Source organism: Gracilinanus agilis, chromosome 1, assembly GCF_016433145.1.
Source record: "Gracilinanus agilis isolate LMUSP501 chromosome 1, AgileGrace, whole genome shotgun sequence".
NCBI classification, from domain to species: domain Eukaryota; kingdom Metazoa; phylum Chordata; class Mammalia; order Didelphimorphia; family Didelphidae; genus Gracilinanus; species Gracilinanus agilis.
The window spans coordinates 142,622,027-142,645,906 of record NC_058130.1 but is presented as its reverse complement, the minus strand read 5'-3'; the positions used below and the strand labels follow the sequence as shown (position 1 = coordinate 142,645,906).

The window sequence follows — 23,880 nt, the reverse complement described above, 5'->3', positions numbered from 1 at the left end:
ACAAATAGTCATCATTAGGGGGTCTGTGAGAAAGGAAGTACATTAATATACCATTGGAAGATTCATTAATTAGTCCAATAGTTCTTGAAAACAATAACTATGTAATTTTGAAAAAAAAACACTGAAACTATTCATTCCCTTTGACCCACTGATCATACAGGCATATGCTCCAAGAAGGCCAATGACAAAGAAAAATCTTATATATTATGAAACATTCAGAGCAATGCTTTTTTGGGAAGAAAAAAATGGAAATAAAGTGGAAGCCAACTCATTAAGGTTTACCAAATGGACAATATATGACTATAATAGAATATTATTGTGCACTTAGAACTATGCCCAAAAAAAATTACTCAACAATGCATACTCTTTGACCTAGTGATACTACTACTGGGCTATACTCCAAAAAAATCAAGGAGTAGAAAGTCTACTATGTACAAAAATATTTATAGCAGTTCTTTATTTGGTGGAAAAGAACTAAAGTGGTACCTATCAATTGGGGAATGGCTAACAAATCATGATACATGAATGTAATGGAATACCACCACGCTATTAAAAAAATGAAAAAGGGGAAAAATTTCAGTGAAACATAGGAAGACACATGAACTGATGCAGACTAAAGGGAGCAGAACCAGAGGAATAATTTACACAATAACAACAGCACTATAAATACAAACAACTTTGAACGACCTAAAAACTTTGACTAATGGAAGAAACAACCACAATTCCAATAATAATAAAAGCATCCAGTTCCTTCAATCAGAGTATTTTCTTCTTAGCAGTAAGCTCTAAGCAGAGCAAATTTTAGTCATGCCTGTTGATTAACTTAACTTAAGTGGAATTATGTGGGTTGTTTGAAAGGATGCACAAACTTGAGGTTACTGTTTTCTGCTTTATGGTATTAATTAGCTTCTTTTTTCTTTTCCTCAACCAGTCATTTAATGAGATCAATGACAGGTATATAAAACTTGATATTAGAATATCTTACTGGCTACTGAGCATAGCATGTTTGGATGCTTAATTAATTAATCCTTTAAAGCTTCATATAAACTGTGTTGACAGAATAAAGACCATCATTTTTTTTTAATCAGAGAAATCATTAGGGGAACCAAGATAAAACAAACTACCTATCTACTATTAGACAAGGTACAAACATATTTTTGGGGAAATAACCAATGCAGGAATTAGTTTCACTTGACTATGCATGTTACAATGGTTTTTTTTCTTTTTAATTTTTCCCAATGGGGGTAGAAAAGAGAAAATAGGATTTTTATTAATTTTTCTAAGTTGAAGCTAAAAAAGAAAATTATATGCTGAAGCTATCATATTTTTTAAAAAGAAAAGAAATTAAAGATTCACAATTTCATGTACAATTCTCAACTTCTGTTCCACATTGTAGATGGAAATGTTTAATTGGTGTTTTGTTAAATTTGTAATCTTTTTTAAAAACAAAATGAAAAGAATATCATTGCACCATAATAACGGATATAAAGAACTTAAACAAACTTGGAAAGATTTGTATGAATTAAAAAGAGAATAAAGCAAAATAGCACTGAGAGTAACATCCACAATAAAGAAAAACGATGCTAAATGACATCAGAATTCAGATTAATGTAATAACTAATCTTGACTCCAAAGTCTGATTGATAAAACATAGCTCCTCTCCTCTCAATAAAGAGGTGATAGAATCCAGGTATGGAATTAGTCATATGCCATCAAATATGGTCAATATGTTAACTTCTTTCCCTTAACTGTACTCCTTTGGTTATTACAGGGTATGCTACTGTAAGGGAAGAGGTAAATAAGAAAAGGCCAGGTTGGGGGAAAATGCATCAATAAAACATTTTTCTAATAAATATTTAAGAGATTAGTTAGGAGAGGCAGATTTTGGTAAGTCAATCAATAAACATTTATCAACCACCTACTAAGTGCCAAGCAATGTGCAAAGCGCTGAGGATAGAAATAAATGCAAAAGACAATCCTTGCCTTCAAGGAGCTCACAATCAAATGGCAGAGATAATAAGCAAATAAATATGTACAAACAAGATAACATTCAGGAAAATTAGGAAATAAGTAAAAAAAGTAAGGCACAATAATTAAGAGTGAGTTCTGAAAGGCTTCCTATAAGAAGGTGAGATTGTAATTTGGGACTTGAAGGAAGCCAAGAAAGTCATTAGCCAGAGATAAGGAAAGAGAGCATGCATGCCAGGCATGAGAGATAGCCAGAAAAATTGTCTATAATCACAGAGATGGAGTGTATTTGTTTATAGGACAGTCAGTAGCTCTGAATTACTGGATAGAAGAGTATATGAAAGAAAATTGAATGGGGCAGAAGGAAGGCAAGTTATGAAGGGTTTTGAATGCCAAACAAGAAGAGTTTGTATTTGATCATGAAGGCAATAGGGAGCCAATACAAACTGAACCAAGGGGTAGAGGATAAGGAATGAGGTAACATGGTCAGACCTGCATTTTCAGGCTGACAGACCCACCAGAAAGTTTTTGTAACAGTCTAGGCATAAGGTAATGAGGGCCTGCACCAGGGTAATGGCAGTATTAAAAGAGCAAAGGGGACATATTTGAAAGATGCTGCAAGGGTGAAATCAACAAGCCTTGGCAATAGTTTTGGGGGGAGGTGGGGTAAGAATGATGTTCAGACTACAAGCCTAAGGACCTGGGAAGATAGTGTTGCCCTCTACAGTAATCACAATAATAATAACTAACATTTATACTGCTAACTATGTAGCAGGAATGTTTTACAATTATTTTATCTCATTCGATCCTCACAACAACCAAGAGGCTCTACTATTATCCCCATTTTCAGTTGAGGAAACTGAGGCAAACCAATTAAGTGACTTGCTCAGGTTTACACAGCTAGTGTCTTGAGGCTAAATTTTAACTCTGGTCTTCTTGACTCAGGCCCAAGGCTCTATCCACCAAACCAACTAGCTGCCCCACATAATAAGCAAGCATTCTCTTTGCAAAGAATATATGTAACACAAAAATTATACTAGATATAACAATCTATTTTGTAATAAATCTAGTCCTATTTTATGACCTTAGTTTGTTAACATCTACATGGTTACTTTGTATTTTCCCTTTATAGAACACAAGTACCTTAAAAGCAAGGTTTATTTCATCCATATCTTTACATCCTTACACTTAACACTATATATGGCATAAATCAAACCCTTAATAAATGCTTACTAATTGATTTATCTACTATCATGGAGAAACAAACCCCATCACATAGGCTTTTTTTTTCTTTAATTATTCAGCATTTTCAAAAGTACAAATGAGATTAACAGAAGAGCTAGTTTATAACATTCCATCTGGTCAAATTCATATTAACTGAACTTACTATATATCTCTTTTCCTTTGGAGAGAAGCTGAAAAGTGATAGCCATACATTTCTCTGTCACAGGTAGCATCTATAACTCAATATCTTTTTCATCAAACCAGTTCTAATAATAGCTTAAATTTATAAAGCACTTTTCCTACTAAGGAACCCCATATAAGCTAGACTGTGTAACTATAGGTCAATCACCTATTATTGGCATCTGTTCTAGTAACAGGTACATTCTACTAGGAAAGATAACTGCATATAACAATTTTATACAGCATAAATATAAACCCAAGTACATCCATAGTATTTAACTACTTAACTAGTTTGGAAGAGAGGTTGCTAGCAGTTGGGAATATCAGGAAAGGCTTTATGTAAAAGTCAGTGTTCAAGTTGCATCTTAAAGAAATGCAGTTGATTCTCTGAGACAGAGGTGAAGAAGGAATACATTCCAGGCATGTGGGATACCCTAGAGTAAAGCCACAAAGACAGATGATGAAGTGTCTCATAGGTGAGGAACAGAAAGAAGGCCAGTTTGACTAGATAGAAGAGTACAGGGGAGGGAAGTAAGATCTAATGAGGCTAGAAAGACAGGTTTGGGACAAGGTTGTCAAGGGATTTAAATTACAAAGGGCTTTGGGTGCATTGTAGGGGATGGACTAGAGTGGTAAGTGACTTGAGGCAGGGAAAAGAAACAGGAGACTGTTGTAATAATCTTCAATGAGAAGTAATAAGTCTGAACTAGATGACAGCCATGTAAATGATAAAGGGGGTCAGAGGCAAGAAGTTGAAAAAGTAAAATATAGTAAATGGATACACAGCGTGAGAGAAAAGTAAAGGTTAATGTCAAGGTTAGGAGCCTAGTAGACTTAAATAAATTTGAGGGGGAAAGTAATGGGTTCTATTTCAATCATTAAGTTAGAGCTATCTTCAAGCATTAGTTCAAAATGCTGAATAAGTAATTGGTGTTACAAGACTAAATCTTAAGTTAAAAACTGGGGCTAGATATACAGCATGTATGCATGAGTATCGTCTGTATTAAGCACAATTAAGGTCACCAAAAATGTGAAGAGAGAGGCATATGGGGGCCTAGGCCTGAGCCTTGGGAAAAACCCACAGTTAAAAGACATCTCTCTTCCAAAGGAGGAAATGAAGGCTCTAAGGCAGCATTGACAAAATATTGGCACATATTGGTACGGGTAACCAGCCAGCACTCAGGGAGAGGCTTGATCTGGTCCCCCTCTTCCCAGCACCTGGAGGATTTTTTTTTTGCATGCCCAGCCCCTCTGTCCAGCCACCTTTAAAGCACTCCCTCCAGCTCTCTCAGGTAATGGGGGGGGGGGGGGAACCAGTCAGCACTCCCAGACAGCTTGAATTTGCCCTCTGGCCACTGAACTCAAAAACCTACACTAATCCTGCTCAAAGGGGAATAGACAGTTAGGTTTCAAATCTAGCTCTTTTAACTAGAAGTTCCTTTCTACTATCATATGCTATCAACAGCTAAAAATGCCATCCATTCAACAACAAATAATAATGTTTGAAGTTTAATCATTTTCAAGTCCATACATTTTCAAAAAGATCTGATTATTAATGCTGAAAAGTATGAAAACCAAAAAAATTAAAATCACCTCTGTAACTACTCTAATCTATGCTGTTCCCCTATTCAATAAACTTTCCCTATTGCCTCTGGGGCAAAATATAAATACTTTTCTGGCTTTTAAAGCCCTTCACAACCAGGCCCAGTCCTATCTTTCTAGTTTCATTATACATTATACTCCCTTTCCCACACCCTATGTTCCAGCTAAATTAGCTTTCTAAGTTCCTCCGCACCTATTAACTGGCTGTCTTCTATGCCTGAAGTGCATCGCTTTCCTCACCTCTGCCTCAAAGAAACACCCTCTTTTCCTTCAAGAGGAGAACTCGAACACTACCTTCTACACAAAGTTTTACTGAACCCCCAAATGTTAATGCCCAACACCCCTAAGTTGTATTTAGCCACCTGGCATTTATTTTTTATTTATTCTGGGTACTTATATATTGTCCATAATGCCTACCCTTCCCTACCCTAACCTCATAGAATGTAAGTTCCTCAAGAGTTGGAATTATTCCATTTTTGGTAATTATAGCTCTAATGCTTAAAACATAGTAGTTGCTTAACAAATGCTTACTGACTGATAAGTCTCAAAAGAAAATTGCAGGGGGCAGCTGGGTAGCTCAGTGGAGTGAGAGTCAGGCCTAGAGACAGGAGGTCCTAGGTTCAAACCTGGCCTCAGCCACTTCCCAGCTGTGTGACCCTGGGCAAGTCACTTGACCCCCATTGCCCACCCTTACCAATCTCCCACCTATGAGACAATACACCGAAGTACAAGGGTTTGAAAAAAAAAAGAAAAGAAAAGAAAGAAAATTGCAAACTATTAACAACTACATGAAAGAGCTCCAAATCACTAATAAGAGAAATGCAAACCCAAACAACTTTAAAGTTTTACCTTTCACTCAGCAATTTGTCAAAAATGACAAAAGATGTCATAAATAAAGCAGCTAGGTGGCAAGTTCTGGACTCAGAGTGAGGGAAAAATGAGTCCAAATTATACCTTAGATACTTATCACTATATGAGCTGGGACAAATTACTTAATTGCTCTGCACCCCAGTTTCCTCATCTGTAAAATGGGTATAATATTAACTACCACCCATGGTTGTTGTGAGGATCAAATAAGATAACGTGTAAAGTGTTTTGTAAATTTTAAATTACTTTAAATAAATGCTAGCTATATTGAAGGGGTGGTAGAAAGATCAGTACACTAATACGGTACTGATAAGCTGTAAATTGGTTCAACTACTTCAGACCCAAAGATTCAGGCAAGGTCAAAAACAGAAACAAAAGTCCCACATACACCAAAATATACTTAGTAGCATTTTTTGTGGTAGTACAGAACTGAGAACAATGTAAATGATCCTCAACTGGGGAATGCCTAATCAAACTGAAGCACATGGACATTAAATAATTTTGCTACAACATAATAAATGACCTTAAAGAATTAATAAGCATCAATTGACTCATAGAAACTGAGGCAAAATGAATAAAGACTAGAAAAACAATATATTCAGGGATAACAATGCAATTATATAGCAAAACAAAAAAGACCCCCCAAATATGACAACAAGTAAGAGACAAGAAAATGCTATTTCCTTTCTTCTTTGAAAAGGTCTGAGATTATACATATGGTACATTGTATATACTATTCAAGCTTAGATGAAGTATTAGTTTTGCTAAATTATTCTTTTTTTCTCTTTTGCATTCATTGTTATAAGGGATAACTTAGTAGGTAGAGAAGTAAGAGAAGATCTGAAAATAAAGATATTTAAAATTTTTTAATTTAAATTTTCTTTAAGGGGGCAGCTGAGTAGCTCAGCGGATTGAGAGTCAGGCCTAGAGAGGAGTTCTGGCCTCAGACACTTCCTAGCTATGTGACCTTGGGCAAGTAACTTAACCACAGCTGTCTAGTCCAGTGATTCCCAAAGTGGGCACCACCGCCCCCTGGTGGGTGCTGCAGCAATCCAGGGAAAGCGGTGATGGCCACAGGTGCATTTTGGGGCGGTGATAGTATGTGACAGAGGACATTACATAATATTTTTTCTGGAAAGGGGGTGGTAGGCCAAAAAAGTTTGGGAACCACTGGTCTAGTCCTTACCACTCTTCTGATTTTAAGATGGAAGGTAAGGGTTTTTAAAAAGTTGTTTTTTTTCTTTAAAATTAAAGAATTTTGGCCTACAATCAATTGAAAATTATCAGGACAAAAAGGAATCCTGGCTTGCACAAGCAGGTTGGAAGAAAGAATGTGATCCAGAGAAAGGGAAGGACCACTGATCACTAGTAGATCTTTCTAGAAAGGAAGGAGAGAACAATTTGAAAATGTGGATCCTTAGATTAGATGAGATCATCTAATAACAGAAGAGTAATGATTGGTGACTCCTGCTGAGGGGTACTGAGTTAATTACCTGTCAACTTGGATATGTGTCATGCTGGCTCCCCAAAGCATGTATCTAAGATATTACAAAAAAAATTTCCAAATTGCTTGTCAGCTCCAAGAGAAGGGAAATAAAAAGGGAGGGAGAGAACATGAATCATGTAACCATGGAAAAATACTTTTTAAAAAAATAAATGAGAAAAAATTAAAAATTTAAATTTAAAAACATTTAAAAACTTGTCAAATGTGATGACTACTAATTATTAATTCATATGGGCATAGAGATGGTATAAAAGGGAAAGCCATGCTAAAGATTAAAGTATTGGACCATTTTGAAAGCAATTTAGAATTATGCAAATAAATTTACTAAAATGTCCATACTCTTTTAGACCAAGGACAGCATAAATAAGAAAAAAGTCCCCATATACTCTAAAATATTCACACCAACATTTTTTATAATAGCTAAGAATTAGAAACAAAGTAAATGCTCAACAATTGAGGAATGGCTAAACAAACTGTTGGTACATGGTTGTAATAAGATATTACTATGGGGGCAGCTGGGTAGCTCAGTGGAGTGAGAGTCAGGCCTAGAGACAGGAGGTCCTAGGTTCAAACCCGGCCTCAGCCACTTCCCAGCTGTGTGACCCTGGGCAAGTCACTTGACCCCCATTGCCCACCCTTACCAATCTTCCATCTATAAGACAATACACCGAAGTACAAGGGTTTAAAAAAAAAACAAAACAACAACAACAACAACAACAACAAAAGATATTACTATGCTATTAGAAATGACATATAAGACAAATAAAGAGAAGCATGGAAAGATCTATATAAACTGACAGGGTTAAGTAAGTGGAATCAAAAAGCAATATATGTAGTGACTATAACATTTTAAATGGAAATACTGATATACCAAAAAATTATAAAGCCCAAGCAGAAGCCACATGAAAAACAAGGAGAAAACTGAGGGCCCCAGGGGTTATGCACTGCATATGCTTTCAAACTTTTTCAAACTTTTTCAATTTTTCAAACTTAATCAACTGTGCTGACTTTTTTTCTCTCTAAAAAAAATATTATAAGTCATAAGAGATGGCTATGGGAAGGGAATAACTATGGTGATGTAAGAAACAGAAAATGTTAACAAAAACGTTTTTAAATAAAATGAACGTAAAACCAAGACATCCACAAAATAACTTTAAAAAATAACTATTAATTGAATGAAAAAAAAAAGTCTTGGGCCAGAGATCTGAATACCTTAAGGACACAGGTGGTGTTTTCTTCACTGCTGCTGATCAAAGAAAAGAACTTCAAAAGGAAAGACAGATTTGCGAAATGAACAGATGGCTAAGAGGATGGTGTTGGAGAATGGGTTTTTAATTTCTGGCTTAAAATGGCTTAAAATGTGAGAATTATAGGCTTTTAGCTAGGGAGAGAGTACAATGAGAAAAGAGCTGGTAAAAGCATATTTGCCTAGTCTAAAAAATCTAAACAAAAGTAGGTGCCCCCATTACTGGGGAGGCTGAGGCCCACTTGAGTTAGGGAGTTCTGAAATGCAGACTAAAGCTAATCCAATGTCTTGGTCTGGATCCAGCACCAATAAGATGACCCCAGGGGCAGAGTGGCTAGCAGGCTGCTCATTTATTTATTTGCTTATTTATTTGCTTATTTATTTGTTTATCTGTTTATTTGTTTGTTTGTTCATTTATTTGTTTTTGCTTATTTGTTTATTTATTTATTTGTTTGTTTTGGGCTTGAATTGGCTACTTTGCCTGAGTTTGGCTTTTTTAGCTTGAGTTTTTCAAAATAAATTTTGTCATTCTGAAAAGGAATAAATGGAAAAATTAACATCACAAGTACAAGATGGGAAAAGATTAGCTATAGTACAGTTCTAAAGATGATCTAGCTGTGTTAGTGGATAACAGGTTCAAAATGAATCAATCTTGTTATTCCATAGTCAAAAGTCTAGTAAGTAAACATAAGTCGGCACTGAGAGGAATCATGATAGAAGGTCTACTCAACTCTGCATGGTCAGACCATGTCTAAAGAATCATGTTCCATTATGGGTGTCCAATCTACATCTAAAGAGCTTCCAAAGGGGGGCAACTGTGTGGCTCAGTGGATTGAGAACCAGGCCTAGAGAAGAGAGGTCCTAGGTTCAAAACTGGCCTCAGACACTTCCTAGCTATGTGACCCTGGACAAGTCACTTGACCCCCATTGCCTCTTCTGCCTTGGAACCAATACAGAGTATTGATTCCAAGACGGAAGGTAAGGGTTTAAAAAATAAATAAATAAAATAATTAAAATAAAATAAAATAAAATAAAATAAAATAAAATAAAATAAAGAGCTTCCAAAGGAAGATAACCAGGAAAGTAAAAGGCCTCAAGATCTTACCATGAGGAACAAATTGACAGAACTAAAGATGTGTGCCCTAGAAAAGATTTTATATTGTCTTCCAAGTAGCTAAAAAGCTCTCAATATGGAGGGAACTGAACTAGAAGAAATATGAAAATTTAGAAGGTCAAATTTAAGCTTTATTTAAAGAAAAACTAAAAACTGGCAAAACTAACAAAAATAGAATAGACTACCATAAAAAGTAATGAGCTCCCCTTCACTCTAGATCTTCAAACCAAGGCTGAATGACTACTTGGCCAGGATATATGGTAGAGTATATTTGATCAAAGGTTCAGGTTGGGCTAAATGTTCTCTGAGCTCCCATCCATATTAATGTCAATCAAAAAAACTCACATTTATATTGCTCTTTAAGGTTTATAAAAGGTTTTCCTCAAAATGACTATAAAATAGATGATTCATGTACATACAGGCATAACATCAGTTTTATTGTATTTCATTTTATTATACTTTGCAAATATTGCCTTTTTTATAAATCAAAGGTTTGTGGCAATCCTATTTGTCAAGCAAGCCTATTGATACCATTTTTCCAACAGCATGTGCTCAGAATGAGTCCCTATGTTACACTCTGTGTTTCTGTGTTACATTTGGACAAATCTCAAATATTTCAAATATTTTCATTATTATATCTGTTATGTGTGGTCAGTGATATTTGATGTTACTATTTTGTTTTGGGACACTGTGAACTGCACCCATATAAGACAAAATTTAATTGATAAATGTCATATGTGTTCTGTCTGCTCAAGCAATCAGTTTTCCTACTCTCTCCTCTGACCTCCCTATTTTTTGAGACTCAACAATATTGAAATTAGGCAAATTAATAACCTTATAATGGCCTCTAAATGTTCAAATAACATGCTGTCTTATTTTAAGAAATTGCCAGGGGCTATCCCACCTTCAGCAGCCAACATCCTGATCAGTCAGCAGCCATCAACAGAGAGGCAAAACTCTCTACCACTAAAAAGATTACAATTTGCTGAAGGCTCAGATAATTTCTAGCAGTAGGATATTTTTAAATTAAGGTATATATACATACACACACACACACACATATATATTATATTGTTATGGCACACTTAAGACTACAATACAATACAAACATAACTTTTATATGCATCAGAGAAACCAAAAAGTTTGTATGATTTGCTTTATTAAGATATCTGCTTGATTGCAGTAGCCTGGGACAGAACCCAAGATATCTCTGAGGTATGCCTGTACTTCATTTTACAGATAAAGAAACTAAAGCTCAGGAAATTTAAGGTGACTGCCTAGTCATGTAACTACCAAGGAACAGTCCAAAATTGAACTCAGGTTGTCTGATTTCAAGACCAGTGCTGTTTCCATTAAACCAGAAATGTCAACTCATCTAGATGCCTAACCAGATTACAATGTAATTGGGAAATGTTTAACAAAATAAATAAAAATTATAATACAATGTAGATAATGTTAATATGTGGTTTTCTAAGTCAATATGCTAGCCCTGGGAATCTGTTTCTATTTAAATTTGACACCACTGCTCTAGATCACTCTTCTTTGTAACCAAAAGGCTATGTAATAACAAGCATGCCAGTGGAGGTTCAAATGTTTCAAAATGGAGGGAATAAAAGGAAACAGCACTAGTTACTGAGAAAAAAAAATGAAAATCAAGGTAACAAATGAAGCAAGGAATCTACTTTAAAAAAAAAAAGGAGGATTGAATATAGATTCAAAGAGACAAAATCTGTGACTTTAGTTTTGTCAGTTGTAAAAAAGGGGGAAGAGGGAAAGAAGGGGCAAGGGACAAATGTTTTCTAAGGGCACCGAGTGCATGATTCTAAATTATCTAGAAATGTATTTGAAAGTGAAAAGTGATTTCCCCAGTATTATAGAATCATAGATCTAGAACTAAAAAGGGCTATAGAGATCATTTAATCTAAATCTTTCATTTTACAAATGAGGAAACTGAAACCCAAAGACTTTTCCAAATCCTGTAGGTAGGATGGTAGATAGGAAAACTGGGATTCAAATTTAGGTCTCCTAATTCTAATCCAGCACTCTTTCTTCCTGGTCACTCTGTTTGTCTGGAATTGATTATACTCGGGGATGTAAATCTGGTTCAATTACATTTTATCCAAAAGGCTTCATTAAAAAGTTCCTAGGAGCTTTACATTTGCTGCAGACCTTAGAAATCTCACCCCCCAACATCAGAAAGGAAAAAGATAGCTCTCTAAAACTAATATTGGGGGAGGTGTGGATTGAGAGATGTCAAGAGACTGGAGGTCTTAGGTTCAAATATGACCTGAAACACATCCTAGCTGTATTACCTTGGGCAAGCCACACTTAACCTCCACTGCCTAGCCCTTATTGCTCTTCTACCTTGGAACCAATATCCAGAATTGATTCTAAGATGTAAAGTAAGGATTTAAACAAGTATGGGTTAACTGTGACCAATAAGTAAGACTTCTCTAATCCTATGGCAAATCATTTTAACCTCCTGAGGTACTTCACAAGCTCTATTAAACTCCCTATTTACTCAGGTTCATAGCATCATAAAACCAGAGATTTTGTATCTAGAAGGATTCTTCAAGGTTACCTCTCAATCCCTTTGTTTTAAAAAGAAGGAAAATGAGGAACAGAAAAGTTAAATGACTTGCTCAAAGTAACAGTTAATTTTTTTGATGAAACTCACTTTTTAAAGGCTGTATCAATTATTTGAGAGTCTATAAGATCTTGCTGGAATTAAACCCCATTTAAAAGTTAAATGGGGTTTAATTCCAGCAAGTTTTTAGGCCATCGAAGTATATTTATTACCACTTTTTGGTTAGATTTCTTAATATTTCATGACATGTAGAATGGTGCAAGGCCATGTTTCAATATTCTGTGTACAAATGGGAATTTCCATAATTCTGGAACAATTCTGATTCTTTGTATGTAAATAATCAGAATTCATCATTACCTTAAATAGGGATAAGACATCAAGGCCCTCAGGAGGTAAAAATCCCAAAAACACATTTCTGAGTGGGTTTTTTAGTCTGGTAAAGACATTCAGATCTTATAGACTCTCAAATAATTGATACAGCCTTTAAAAAGTGAGTTTCATTAAAAAAATTAACTTTTTCAAAACTCTGTGTCCAGTCTTTGTATTATTATCTTGCTTATGACAAGCATTTTATTCTACTATCTAGAGAGCAGCTATTTTCTTTTTACTTGACTTCTTGCCATTCTTTCAATTTCAAGAAGTCTTGGAGACACTGTATTAGAAAAATCAATAGCAGCCCCCTTCCAACTGCCAAATCCCTCTTGAAAGTCATTTTCTGAAAGATTAATCAGGTTCTTTCCCATAAATAAATCTGTCAATTCTTGGCTATTTAAAAAAAATTTTTTTGGTTGGTTTGGTTTTTAATTTCTGATCACACTTTCCTTTGTGCTTCAATGAAAATAATCCTGTGTCACTGTGGGTTTGAATGCTCTTTGAAACACTTGACTTCTTCATATCAGCTGCTACTGCAATATCTCTAACAGTTACTGAAGTGTGCTCTTTAAGCATTATAATTTTTGCACAATCTCCTTAGAATAACATCTATTATTAGTAAGTACAGATTTTAAAACACAACAAAAGAGAACAATGAAATATGTTTATGGTACAAAAATTCAGCTGACAGAAAACTAACTAAAATATACAGAAACCATGTCAATCTGTTTTCATCTGCTTAAATTCAGTCTAGTGTCAATGGCAGTACATCAATATGACTACTGTGGTAACAAAATTAATCCATATACAAATTATTTGTCCCAAGTAAGTCTCACACCATTAACAATACTATTTTGTACATGTGTTATTCTCTCCTTAAACCCTCAGCAGACTGTCAGCTCCATGAAAGCAGGAATAACAGAGAAACCATTTAGTTCTCCTTATTTAAAAATCTTGGTCTCATACATAGTGCACAATACTCTAAAAAGAATAGGGATGTAATGTTTAAAGTTAAAACTACATAGTAAAGAACATGAATTCAAGAAGATATGGATTCAAATTCTGCTTCTGACTCTTACTATAATAGAATCACAGAATTTTAGAGTTGAAACAGACTTCAAAAGCCAAGTAGTTCAATCCATGCCCAAAAGGAATTCTCACTATGAAATCCTAGGCAAGTGGTCATCAAACCTTTGCTTGTAGGCCTCCCCTTCTCAGGTAGCCCATTCTACTTTTGGATTACTCCAAAAACATAGGCAAATAGGCAGTTTCTCCTGATATCCACTTTGGAATTTTTATTAATTGCTTCTGTTTTTGAAGTGAAATCCCTTTCCCATATGACAGCCCTCATAATAATTCAAAATAGCTTTCTCACAATCCCTCTAAGTTCTCTCTCTTCTCCAAGTTTGATATCCCCAATTCCTTTAAATAACCCTGTCATGAAATGAACCAGAACTTTTCACCATCCTTACCACTCTCCTCTATAATACTCACCAATGTATTTCTTACTCTAGTTTACTATAATATTCACCAATGCCTTAAACTAAAGAATCCAAAACTGAACACAATACTCTAGATATAGTCTGAGCAGGACAGAGAATAGATGAACCTTCTTATTCTTAGAAAGTATGCTTCTCAATGTAATCCATGAGCGTTTTAGTTGCCTCATTACACTTTGGTCTCCTATTGAGCTTTTAGCCCAACAAAACCCAAGATAACTTCCAAAACTGTTGTCTAGCTATGCCTCATTCACCTTGTAAGGTTGATTTTCTAAACCCAAAAATAAGACTCTATTCATTCCTACTGCATTTCACCTTATATTCAAACCAATGCTCTAACCTGTCCAGAACTCTATCATCTCTCCCAGCTAATCTGATAAATATGGTAGCTATGCCTTTTTCCAAAATGTTAACAAGTCCAGAGACAAGCACAGATCCCTGGGGCACTCCCCTGGAGATCACCTCCTAAAATAACACAGAACCATTAACAACTATTCTTTAGTTTGGCCATTTGTTCAATTCAAAACTCATATAACTGCACCATCGTTTAGTTTATATCACTCCATATTTTCCACAATAGCATGAGATATTTTATCCAAATGTATTTCAAAATCTAGGAAAATTCTATGTACAGCATACTACTTTATCTGCTAATCAATCTGAAGCTCTTCCTGGAGATAAGAGAGCTGTATGCTCTAAGGAGCAAGAAACTACTTGATTTACAAGGAACAATATAATAATAACACAGAAGCTATTATGGGAAGGTTCATCCACCAACGTTCTAAGAAAGAAACAAAAAACAGTGTGACTGCCATTCCCTGGTTCAAGGATACCAAGGCAGCTATTTGTCAACCTCATAATGTCAGGTTTGTTATTTTTGAGGCAGATATCCAAAACTATTTAATAGATACCTTAGCAAAGTGGAGGACTACTACCCAATTCTTGTGATTAACATGGGCACAAAGAAAACTCCAGAGTATTACCAAAGAAAATGAAGTCTACCAAAGAGGGCTCAGGACCCTGAACCCAAGTATTGGGAATAGCAATGCTTTCAACCCAGTAAAACAGTATTGTCCTCCAGCATCCTGGGAAGATTCTCAGTAGAGATGCAGCTTGGTAACTCCTATAGAGGCTACAGCTGTAACCACAGCTACTAAAGATATGAAAAAGAAAGTTTTTGCTACCAAAGTTCAAAGTCAAATGGTTCGATGTCAAAAACTGATATAATTTTATCAATGAAAATGACATTAGATGGAATTGCTAGATGTTTTGCCATTGCACCCTAAAGACTATGGGATCATTCTGACTTGCAGCTGAAAATTTCCATTATATGCTATCTCCCCCATTAGAATGAGAGATTTAAAATAGAGGCCATATTCCTTTTGTATTTATGCCTCTAGTGCTTAGCACAATGATTTGTATGTAGTTAAGTGTTTAAGAAATGCTTTTTAAAATTTCATTCATTTGTGTCTTAGATAAGAAATTGGCAAACAGAGGAAATCTGACTGTGTTTTACTCACTACTGCCTACTAAAGTCAAGAGATATAAAAAATAAGTTATTTGGGAAGAAAATTGACTAAGAATGGGATTTGGACTTTGAGACAAGTCTTAGACAGGAACCTAAGAAAGGCTATGAATGTATTTTTCACTGGTCTTACACCAAGAATTAAATAGAAGCTCAAGCTAGATTATATTTGGGAAACTGAACAGTACTCTTCATGATCCAAAGTTGTTCACTGCTACAAAATTCCATTCATTTAACACCACTTTTCCCATTAAGAAGAAACTTCTTCAGAGACAGAAAAAGAGTTTTAAGATATAAGAGGGAACTAAGATCACAAAAAGTAAAATAAAAAAATAATTAAACAGTTCAAGGGAGGTGGCCCTGAGGTTGTGAGTGAGAAACAACACACGTAAGGTGTTAGGTTGCTCTGATGAATAGTTTCAACCTAGAAGCAAGAGATTTATACCTGACAGTGAAATCATAAAGATCTTGCTTCTTCAGCAACCATGAAACTTTTCAAAGTAAGAGATATTAAGAGAAATAATAGCTAGCACTGGTAGAAAGCTTTAAGGTCTGCAGTGATTATATTACCTCACTAATCCTCACAAAAACTCTTCAGGAGGTAGGTGCTTTTAGTATCCCCATTTTACAAATGAAATCTTAAAGGCAGAATACTAAGCATGAAAAAAGTAGACAATAATAAAAAAAAATTTCATCGTTTTGGAGGGAGGGGAAATGGGAAGTAAATAAGACTAAATAGAACTTTCTCCATAATTTATATTATTTTATAATCAGATTTTTCTGCACCTATCTTGCTGTGCCACTTAGAACAAGTAAATCACTTAACTAAAATAAGGGTTCATGAAGTCTATGGACCTAATCTCAAAATAAAAAAATTTAAAAACATGAAATTGATAAGATTACAAAGAAAACCAATTATATGAAAAATAAATAATGAAATAATGAAATGCTTTTTAAAAATAAGTTCAGGTATCTGTTGGTGATGGAATACTATTGTGCTAAAAGAAATAATGACCTGGAGGAATTCCATGTGAACTGGAATGACCTCTAGGAATTGATGCAGAGCGAAAGGAGCAGAACCAGGAGAACATTATTACACAGAGACAGATACACTGTGGTACAATAGAATGTAATGGACTTCTCTACTAGCAGCAATGCAATAATCCAGGACAGTTCTGAAAAACCTATGAGAAAAAACACCATCCACATCCAGAGAAAGAACTGTGGGAGTAGAAACACAGAAGAAAAACAACTGCTTGATCACATGGGTCGATGGGATTATGTTTGGAGGTGTAGACTCTAAAGCAATCACCCTAGTGCAAATATCAATAACATGGAAATAGGTCTTGATCAATGGCACATGTAAAACCTAGTGAATTTCGTGTTGACTATGGGAGGGAGGGTGAGAGGAGGGGAAGGAAAGAACATGAGTCATGGAAAAATATCCTAAATCAATTAATTTTTTTCAAATAAAAAGACATTTTTAATAAAATAATTTCATAGGGGGGGCAGTTAGGTTGATCAGTGAATTGAGAACCAGGCCTAAAGACAGGAAGTCCTGGGTTCAAATCTGACCTGGGCATTTCCTAGCTATGTGACTGGGGTAAGTCACTTAACCCCACTGCCTAGTCCTTATTTCTCTTTTGCCTTGGAACCAATACACAGTCTTTATTCTAATGTAATAGTTAAAATTGGTTTTGGATGGAAGGTAAGGGCTTATTTAAAAAAAAAAAAAAGTTCATGGACCCCAGGTTTAGAACTCCTGCCTCAGAGGCAGCATGGCATTGTAAAAATAACAGAAGGCAGGTAGGTACCTCAGTGGATAGGGAGCCAGGTCTGGAGACAGGAGGCCTATGTTCAAATCTGACTTCTGATACTTCCTAGCTGTGTGATCCTTAGCAAATCACTTAAAAGCAGTTGCCCAGCCCTTATTGTTCTTCTGCCTTAAATTGATATTTAGTATCTATTCTAGGGTTTAAAAAAAAAAAAAGAAAGAAAGAACACTAAGCAATTAAAGGGACTCGAGTTCATATCACAGCCCAGACACTCATTTAACAAATAACCAAATATCACTTTCTGCTTTAACATATAACCAAACATCACTTTCTGCAACTTGAGATTCGGTTTCTTGATCATTTTACAGATTACTATTATACCCTAATCTTATAAGGGTAATGGAAAGATCAGAAAAGAACATATATAAAGCATCTTATTAAATACAAATGTTAACAATTATTAACTCTTTAGGCCTTTGCTTTTCCCATTAAGTGAAAAGATTGGGCTAAATTATTTCTAAGATCCCTTTCCATTTCTAAAATTCTATGACATCTATAAGCTATTAGTTGATAAACGTTTATTAAGTACCTACTCTGTGCCAGACACTATGCTCAACGCTGGGGATACAAAGAGGCAAAAGACATTCCCTTGCCCTCAAAATAGGGCTTTGACTATCAAGGGACAGAATTTCATAGATAGAACTAAAATTTTATTATCCTTTTTAGGCAGTCTCCATCTGAATTCTTTTACCGCTATTATTCATTTTGAACTTAAGAGAAAAAGTTGGGGATTATGCTGAACAAGCAAAGATTCAAGACAGTTGAAAACATGTAACTTGTTTGATATTAAGATATGAATAATAAAATGTCCCAAAATCACACATGCCACATAAGGTACTTCCTCAAAGTTAACTGCCCTTTGAACCAGCCTTCAAAACAACTGCTATATGCATTGAGGTTACCACCTGTTATCAGAGAAACAAAGCATGTGTGTCTTGAACCCTTACACCTGCTAAGAAAAGCATTTCCTTGTTAAGTGTTACAGTTCAAGGAGTATTACTGTCCTGACATAGAGCTGGAATATAACATATGGGGTGAGTTGGTCTGTCCTACAGATATACTTTCTTCCAGAACATGAGAAAGTCTTTCAGTTAAGTAAACTCAATTGTTTGGCATAGAGGAGAAAGTACTGGTCTAGGAATAAAGAGACTCTTCAGTAGTTGATTAGCCTTAGACAAGTCATTTTCCCTTTTTTAGTGGTAGTTTCCTTATTTGTAAATAAAGTTAATATTTAAACTACTCTAAGGGGATAGCTCTCAGATAGGGGTAAAAGAGTAATACCCTGGGAAATGAGGTTAAAAACAAGAGATACTAATAAAAAAATTTAAATAAAAACAGTAGTAGAGTAGGACTAAAATCCAGGTCAAAAAATAAAAACTACCTAAAACGAAGGAATTTTCAATGAAGGAAACGAAATATATATATATATATATATACATATATATATATATAAAATGCTTTATAAATCCTAAAGCATTTCACAAAAGCAAGTTATTAGCAATAATAATAAATATACAGCTCAAAGGAGCTAAAGAAAAGAATGACTCTTTTGAACTACTCACCTGTATTTCTCAAAACTGCTGTCTAATGCATTCTATATTATTCCACACACACACAATAAGATGACTGATCAAATTACCCAGGAATTAAGGAAGAGAGGGAGGAATCATGGAAAAAGAGTACATATAGTGATCAATTTCCAAGGATTTTTTTCTTTCTTTTCAGTTCTATTTTAATAGCCACTGACATCCCAAAACTGGAGATTATCCTACTTATATGAGGAAGAACACAAGGGCAAACACTTGATGAAGTCACATCTTTCTACCTCTTTTTGGTCCCTTTTCATCCACAGCTCTAAACACTCCCAGAACTCTTAGACTACACACAACTCTTAAGGCCACACATATAACTTACCATATAGGACAAAATCAAAGGCTGTAGGAAAACTAAATACCAAAAAACATAAAGAAGTGTTCCTTGAGCACAAGATAAGTTACTAAAAGGGAAAAATATAGAAGAAAGGTAATATATCCTCATTTTTCAGAAAAGGAAAACTCAGGCCCCCAAAATGTGTAATTTACCCAAGGTTATACTGCTAGTAAAGTGGCCAAAAAGAGGCTAGATTCCACCCAGGTTTCTAGCTCCCTCATACAGTGCTCTTGAGGATTCATCTTGCTCCTTGACCTCCAAACTCACCTCCACATTAGCAAATGGGTTCTCTTCATCTCTATAAAGACCCTTTCTGCTGCTGAAGTCTCCGCATTCCTCTTTCTCATTTCATCTACTTAATATCTTAACTGAATGATCCATGAAAAAGTATAAGAAGCCAAGTATTAGATGTCAGGAATCCTGGGTTTAGTCCCAAGCCTGCCACACATTTACTGTGTGATTCTGGGCAAACTATCATCTCTTTCTTCCCTAGGCCCTAACAGAAGATGATAAAAAGGTACAGTACAGAAGGGAGTAGATGGATACAGGAGTCACCTCAACTTGTTCTACAGAAAAGTTTCTCTCCACATCACTTATATATTTCATGCCACGGGAACACTTTGCTACTTCTCATAATAAAAATGTCTCCTAGCCTCTTTAATTTAAACTTTAACAAAAAAGGCACTTTCTTCCTTAAAGAGAAACAAAAGAAAGCATCAAAACATATCTTTCAGGATATTATCTTTAAATAAGATGCACACAATAGCCTTGGTTCCAACCAGCCATTTTCTGTAAGCACAAGACCAAAACTAACTCCTAAGGTCACAAAGTTCAGCCATCTGTCCAAATAAACAAATAAATGTGTTGACTTTCCTAAATTAAAACTTCATTCCTTCCCCACCAAGTCCATTAAAAAAAATTAGCATCACTGACATTAAGAACTTCTTTAAGTAAAATGCCCTCCTGACTACTAAGCAGTCCAACTGATACTACTTCATTCCACCAAACTCAATAACCAATTTTAATTTTTATTACCTCTGGCCATGGTTTGTCCCCATTTTTGGCTGTTTAGACTCAAAAGAACACCTAGATTTATATACATGACACTACTTTGCATATAGAGCTTTTAGACCCTCACAAAGCAGTTTAATATACAATTCCTTTTTCTAATTCAATTGAAACATGCCAAATTTACCTAAATTTGTTTTCAGGTGAAGTTGAGTATTTTAAATAGTATTATAATAAAATATAATACCATTCATTTATATAGTATACAAAACATTTATATATTTACAAAGCCTTTTCCTATAAAAATGAAAGCTCCTTGAGGGTAAGTATGTTTTAATTAATCACCAGTCTAGGCAAAGTTCTGCACTATCTATAGACTTAATAATATTTGAACCCTGTGAGACAAGAAATACTAGTATACCTCATAGCTGGGGAAACTGAAGCTGACAAAGGGAAACTCAAATCAAAAACCCAAGGATTCAAATCCATGTCTTCTGAATTAAAATCCAAAGCTATATCCACTACCTTGTTTCTCTAAACTGTGACTATTTATTCTGAATAAATATAACATATTCTTATATCACCACTTACCTTTGGGGAAATATGTGAAGGGAAACATTTAACTAACTCCCAGCAAGTCCACTTCCTTTTTTCTCAATGTAGACTCTTGTCCTCTGTTTTATAATTTGCTTAGTTTTTTTAATCCTGACATATTTTTGCAATTTTAGAAAACATAGGGGGCAGCTAGGTGGTTCGGAGGATTGAGAGTCAGGCCTAAAGACAGGAGGTCCTAGGTTCAAATCTGGTCTCAGATACTTCCTAGCTGTGTGACCCTGGGCAAGTCCTTTAATCCCCATTGCCTAGCCCTTACTCTTCTGTCTTAGAACCAATACACAGTATTGATTCTAAAATGGAAGGTAAGAGTTTAAAAAAAAGGAAAAAAAATATCAGACTAAACCTTGTAGAATTACAACACTGTAAGAAGGAATTCATTTTCCCTGTACATACAACATTCCCTCATCCCAAGTGCAGGAGTATGACACTATGTGAAAGTTCAGTGTATAAAATACTACCTTTTTTCTGATTAACTACTCACTAAACAGGCAATTTTGTACCTCTAACTAATTCCTAGCATCCTGAAATGTCCAACTTCATCCTTTTTTCCTTCCACCTTTTTTTTCTTAACTGGGAAGGTCTCTCTTTTAGGAATCCGGAATTAAGTCAAGATCTTACATCTCAAAAAATTTAATCTTAGGGGAAAAACCCACCACAAAAAATTCAAGTGTTCTTCATATTCTGACACACTGGGGGAGGGGGTACTAACTCAAAACAGATTTTGCAACCTGTCTAAAAATTATTACATCACCCATTTCACAATCAGAAAAAATATTCTGAGAATTAAAAATAGGCATCAAATATTGGAAAAGCAAATGTTAACAACTAAATGTAAAGCCTTATTTTTATTGAAAAGTCAGTGAAAATTCAACCCACTAAACTTTCTTAGGGTTTTTAAAAAAAAATTTGTTGTCATTTCTTACCTGTCACCCTCTTTTCCCTACCCATATCTTTACTAAAGTTACTTTGGGGCCCTAGCAAAACTCAACTGAGCCACTACACAAGGCTTCCCACAGCACCAATCAGCATCCCCAAGGGACCAGTCAACAAGATGGAAAGAGTATTTCAATCCTCTGTTTGTAATGGGAGAAGATATGGAAAGAACTTCCCAAACTCAGTCCTAATCAGGAATTGGAGATCAGCATCAGGTTTGTAAATTTTCCCCTCTCAAAAAAATAAAGAAATTTGCATGTTATTTATCCTCTACAGCATTTGAAGTCATAAGGAAAAATATGGGGAAAATACTCAAAGTGAAAATGACCAAAGCAGGCCTTCAACAAAAGAGGGGAGCTACAATTTCAGATAGAAAACTGACAGGGGCAGCTGGGTAGCTCAGTGGATTGAGAGTCAGGCCTAGAGACAGGAGGTCCTAAGTTCAAATCTGGCCTCAGACACTTCCCAGCTGTGTGACCCTGGGCAAGTCACTTGACCCCCATTGCCTACCCTTACCACTCTTCTAACTAGGAGCCAATACACAGAAGTTAAAGGTTTAAAATTAAAAAAGAAAAAGAAAACTGACAGAATTTTTGCATAAAGTTTCTACACAAGCAAAGAGGAACTTCTAAGCACCTGACAATCAAAATAAATTACATTTGTGTTACTCTATGTTCGATGACAATATCAGAACTGCTCAACACTGTCTACCTCACCAAAGATTTCCCATCACCCCTGGCATCTGTCAAACTGATCAGCCTCCGTGGTCTGCTCCTGAAAAGGCCTACTTCCCCTACCCACCGTGTCAACAGACCCTGCTCAGTAGCAGTTATTGCAGAGGCCACAAGTGTAGAGTACTCACGCCCCCGCCCCCGCCCCCACACCTACAAGCACACTTTCCAGTCCTCCGGCAGCCTTCGGATGCTCCTCCTCTCCAAGCTATTCTGCCTGTGTCCTCTCGCAGCCTCCTCGCTTGCCCAAAGGGCCCCTCATCTACCTTTTCCTTCTGCAACAGGATCCCCCACCTCCGACTCCCTCGATTCTGGGAGGATCAACCCTACAAAGGCACCTAGAGGGCCGAGCGTGGCTGAGCCTGCTGACATCTCGCAAGTCTGAATGATGCTGGGACCTGGCCCACGAAACTGAGGGTGTGACTCTAGGGTCTCCCCAAACACCCTCTGGGGCTCTGCCAAAAGCGTGGGAGCCGCCAGGTGGACTTTACTGAGAACCAAAACTCGCGAGTAAGTCGCCCACACACACACACACACACATACACACACACACACCCAGCCCAGGTCCCCAGGGAGCCCAAGTGTCGCTCCCCCCCCACCCCGGCACGCGCGCACACATACATACACACACACACACACACACATACACACACACACACACACACACACGTGAGCCCGGCGCGAGGTTTCCTCACTCCCCCTACCTGTCAGGCCTGTGACGGTCGAGAGGCCAGCAGTATAGCACAGCCGCCGCCCCCTCCCAGGTCCGCCGGGATCCCTGAGTGTTCGCTCACGGCACTGACCGGGGAAGCCAGGGCTGGGACCAGGCCCAGCGCAGGAGGCAAAGGGGCTCCCCGCCACCACCCGAGGTAACGGGCCGGGCCGCCTGCCCACTTAGCCCCCGAACCGGGCCCTCCCTCCAGCCCCCGCCTCTTCCCCCCCACCCCCCACCCCAGTACTCACGATCTGGCTCGTGGTTCTGGCCATGAGCCCCGGCTCGGGCTCGGGCTTGGGCTCGGGCACGGGCGCCTCCCCCCCCCTTCTCCCCGCGCGCGCGCAGCTCGCGGCCTCAGAGTCTTCCTCCCCGCGGTGGAGCCACAGCAATGGCCGCCCTCATCCTGCGGGCGCCCGCACTGCCAAC

At 36.6% G+C, this 23,880-nt stretch overlaps 1 protein-coding gene across 1 annotated transcript in view; it reads right to left on the bottom strand.

Annotated features, from left to right (window-relative positions):
• Positions 1–23,830, bottom strand: part of PDPK1 (3-phosphoinositide dependent protein kinase 1) — a 115,413-nt gene extending 91,583 nt beyond the window's left edge. Inside the window, exon 1 of the mRNA XM_044657763.1 lies at positions 23,703–23,830. Within this exon, the coding sequence (XP_044513698.1) occupies positions 23,703–23,726 (24 nt within the window). The 5' untranslated portion in view covers positions 23,727–23,830. The remainder of the gene's footprint in view (positions 1–23,702) is intronic.
• Positions 23,831–23,880: the final 50 nt, after the last annotated feature.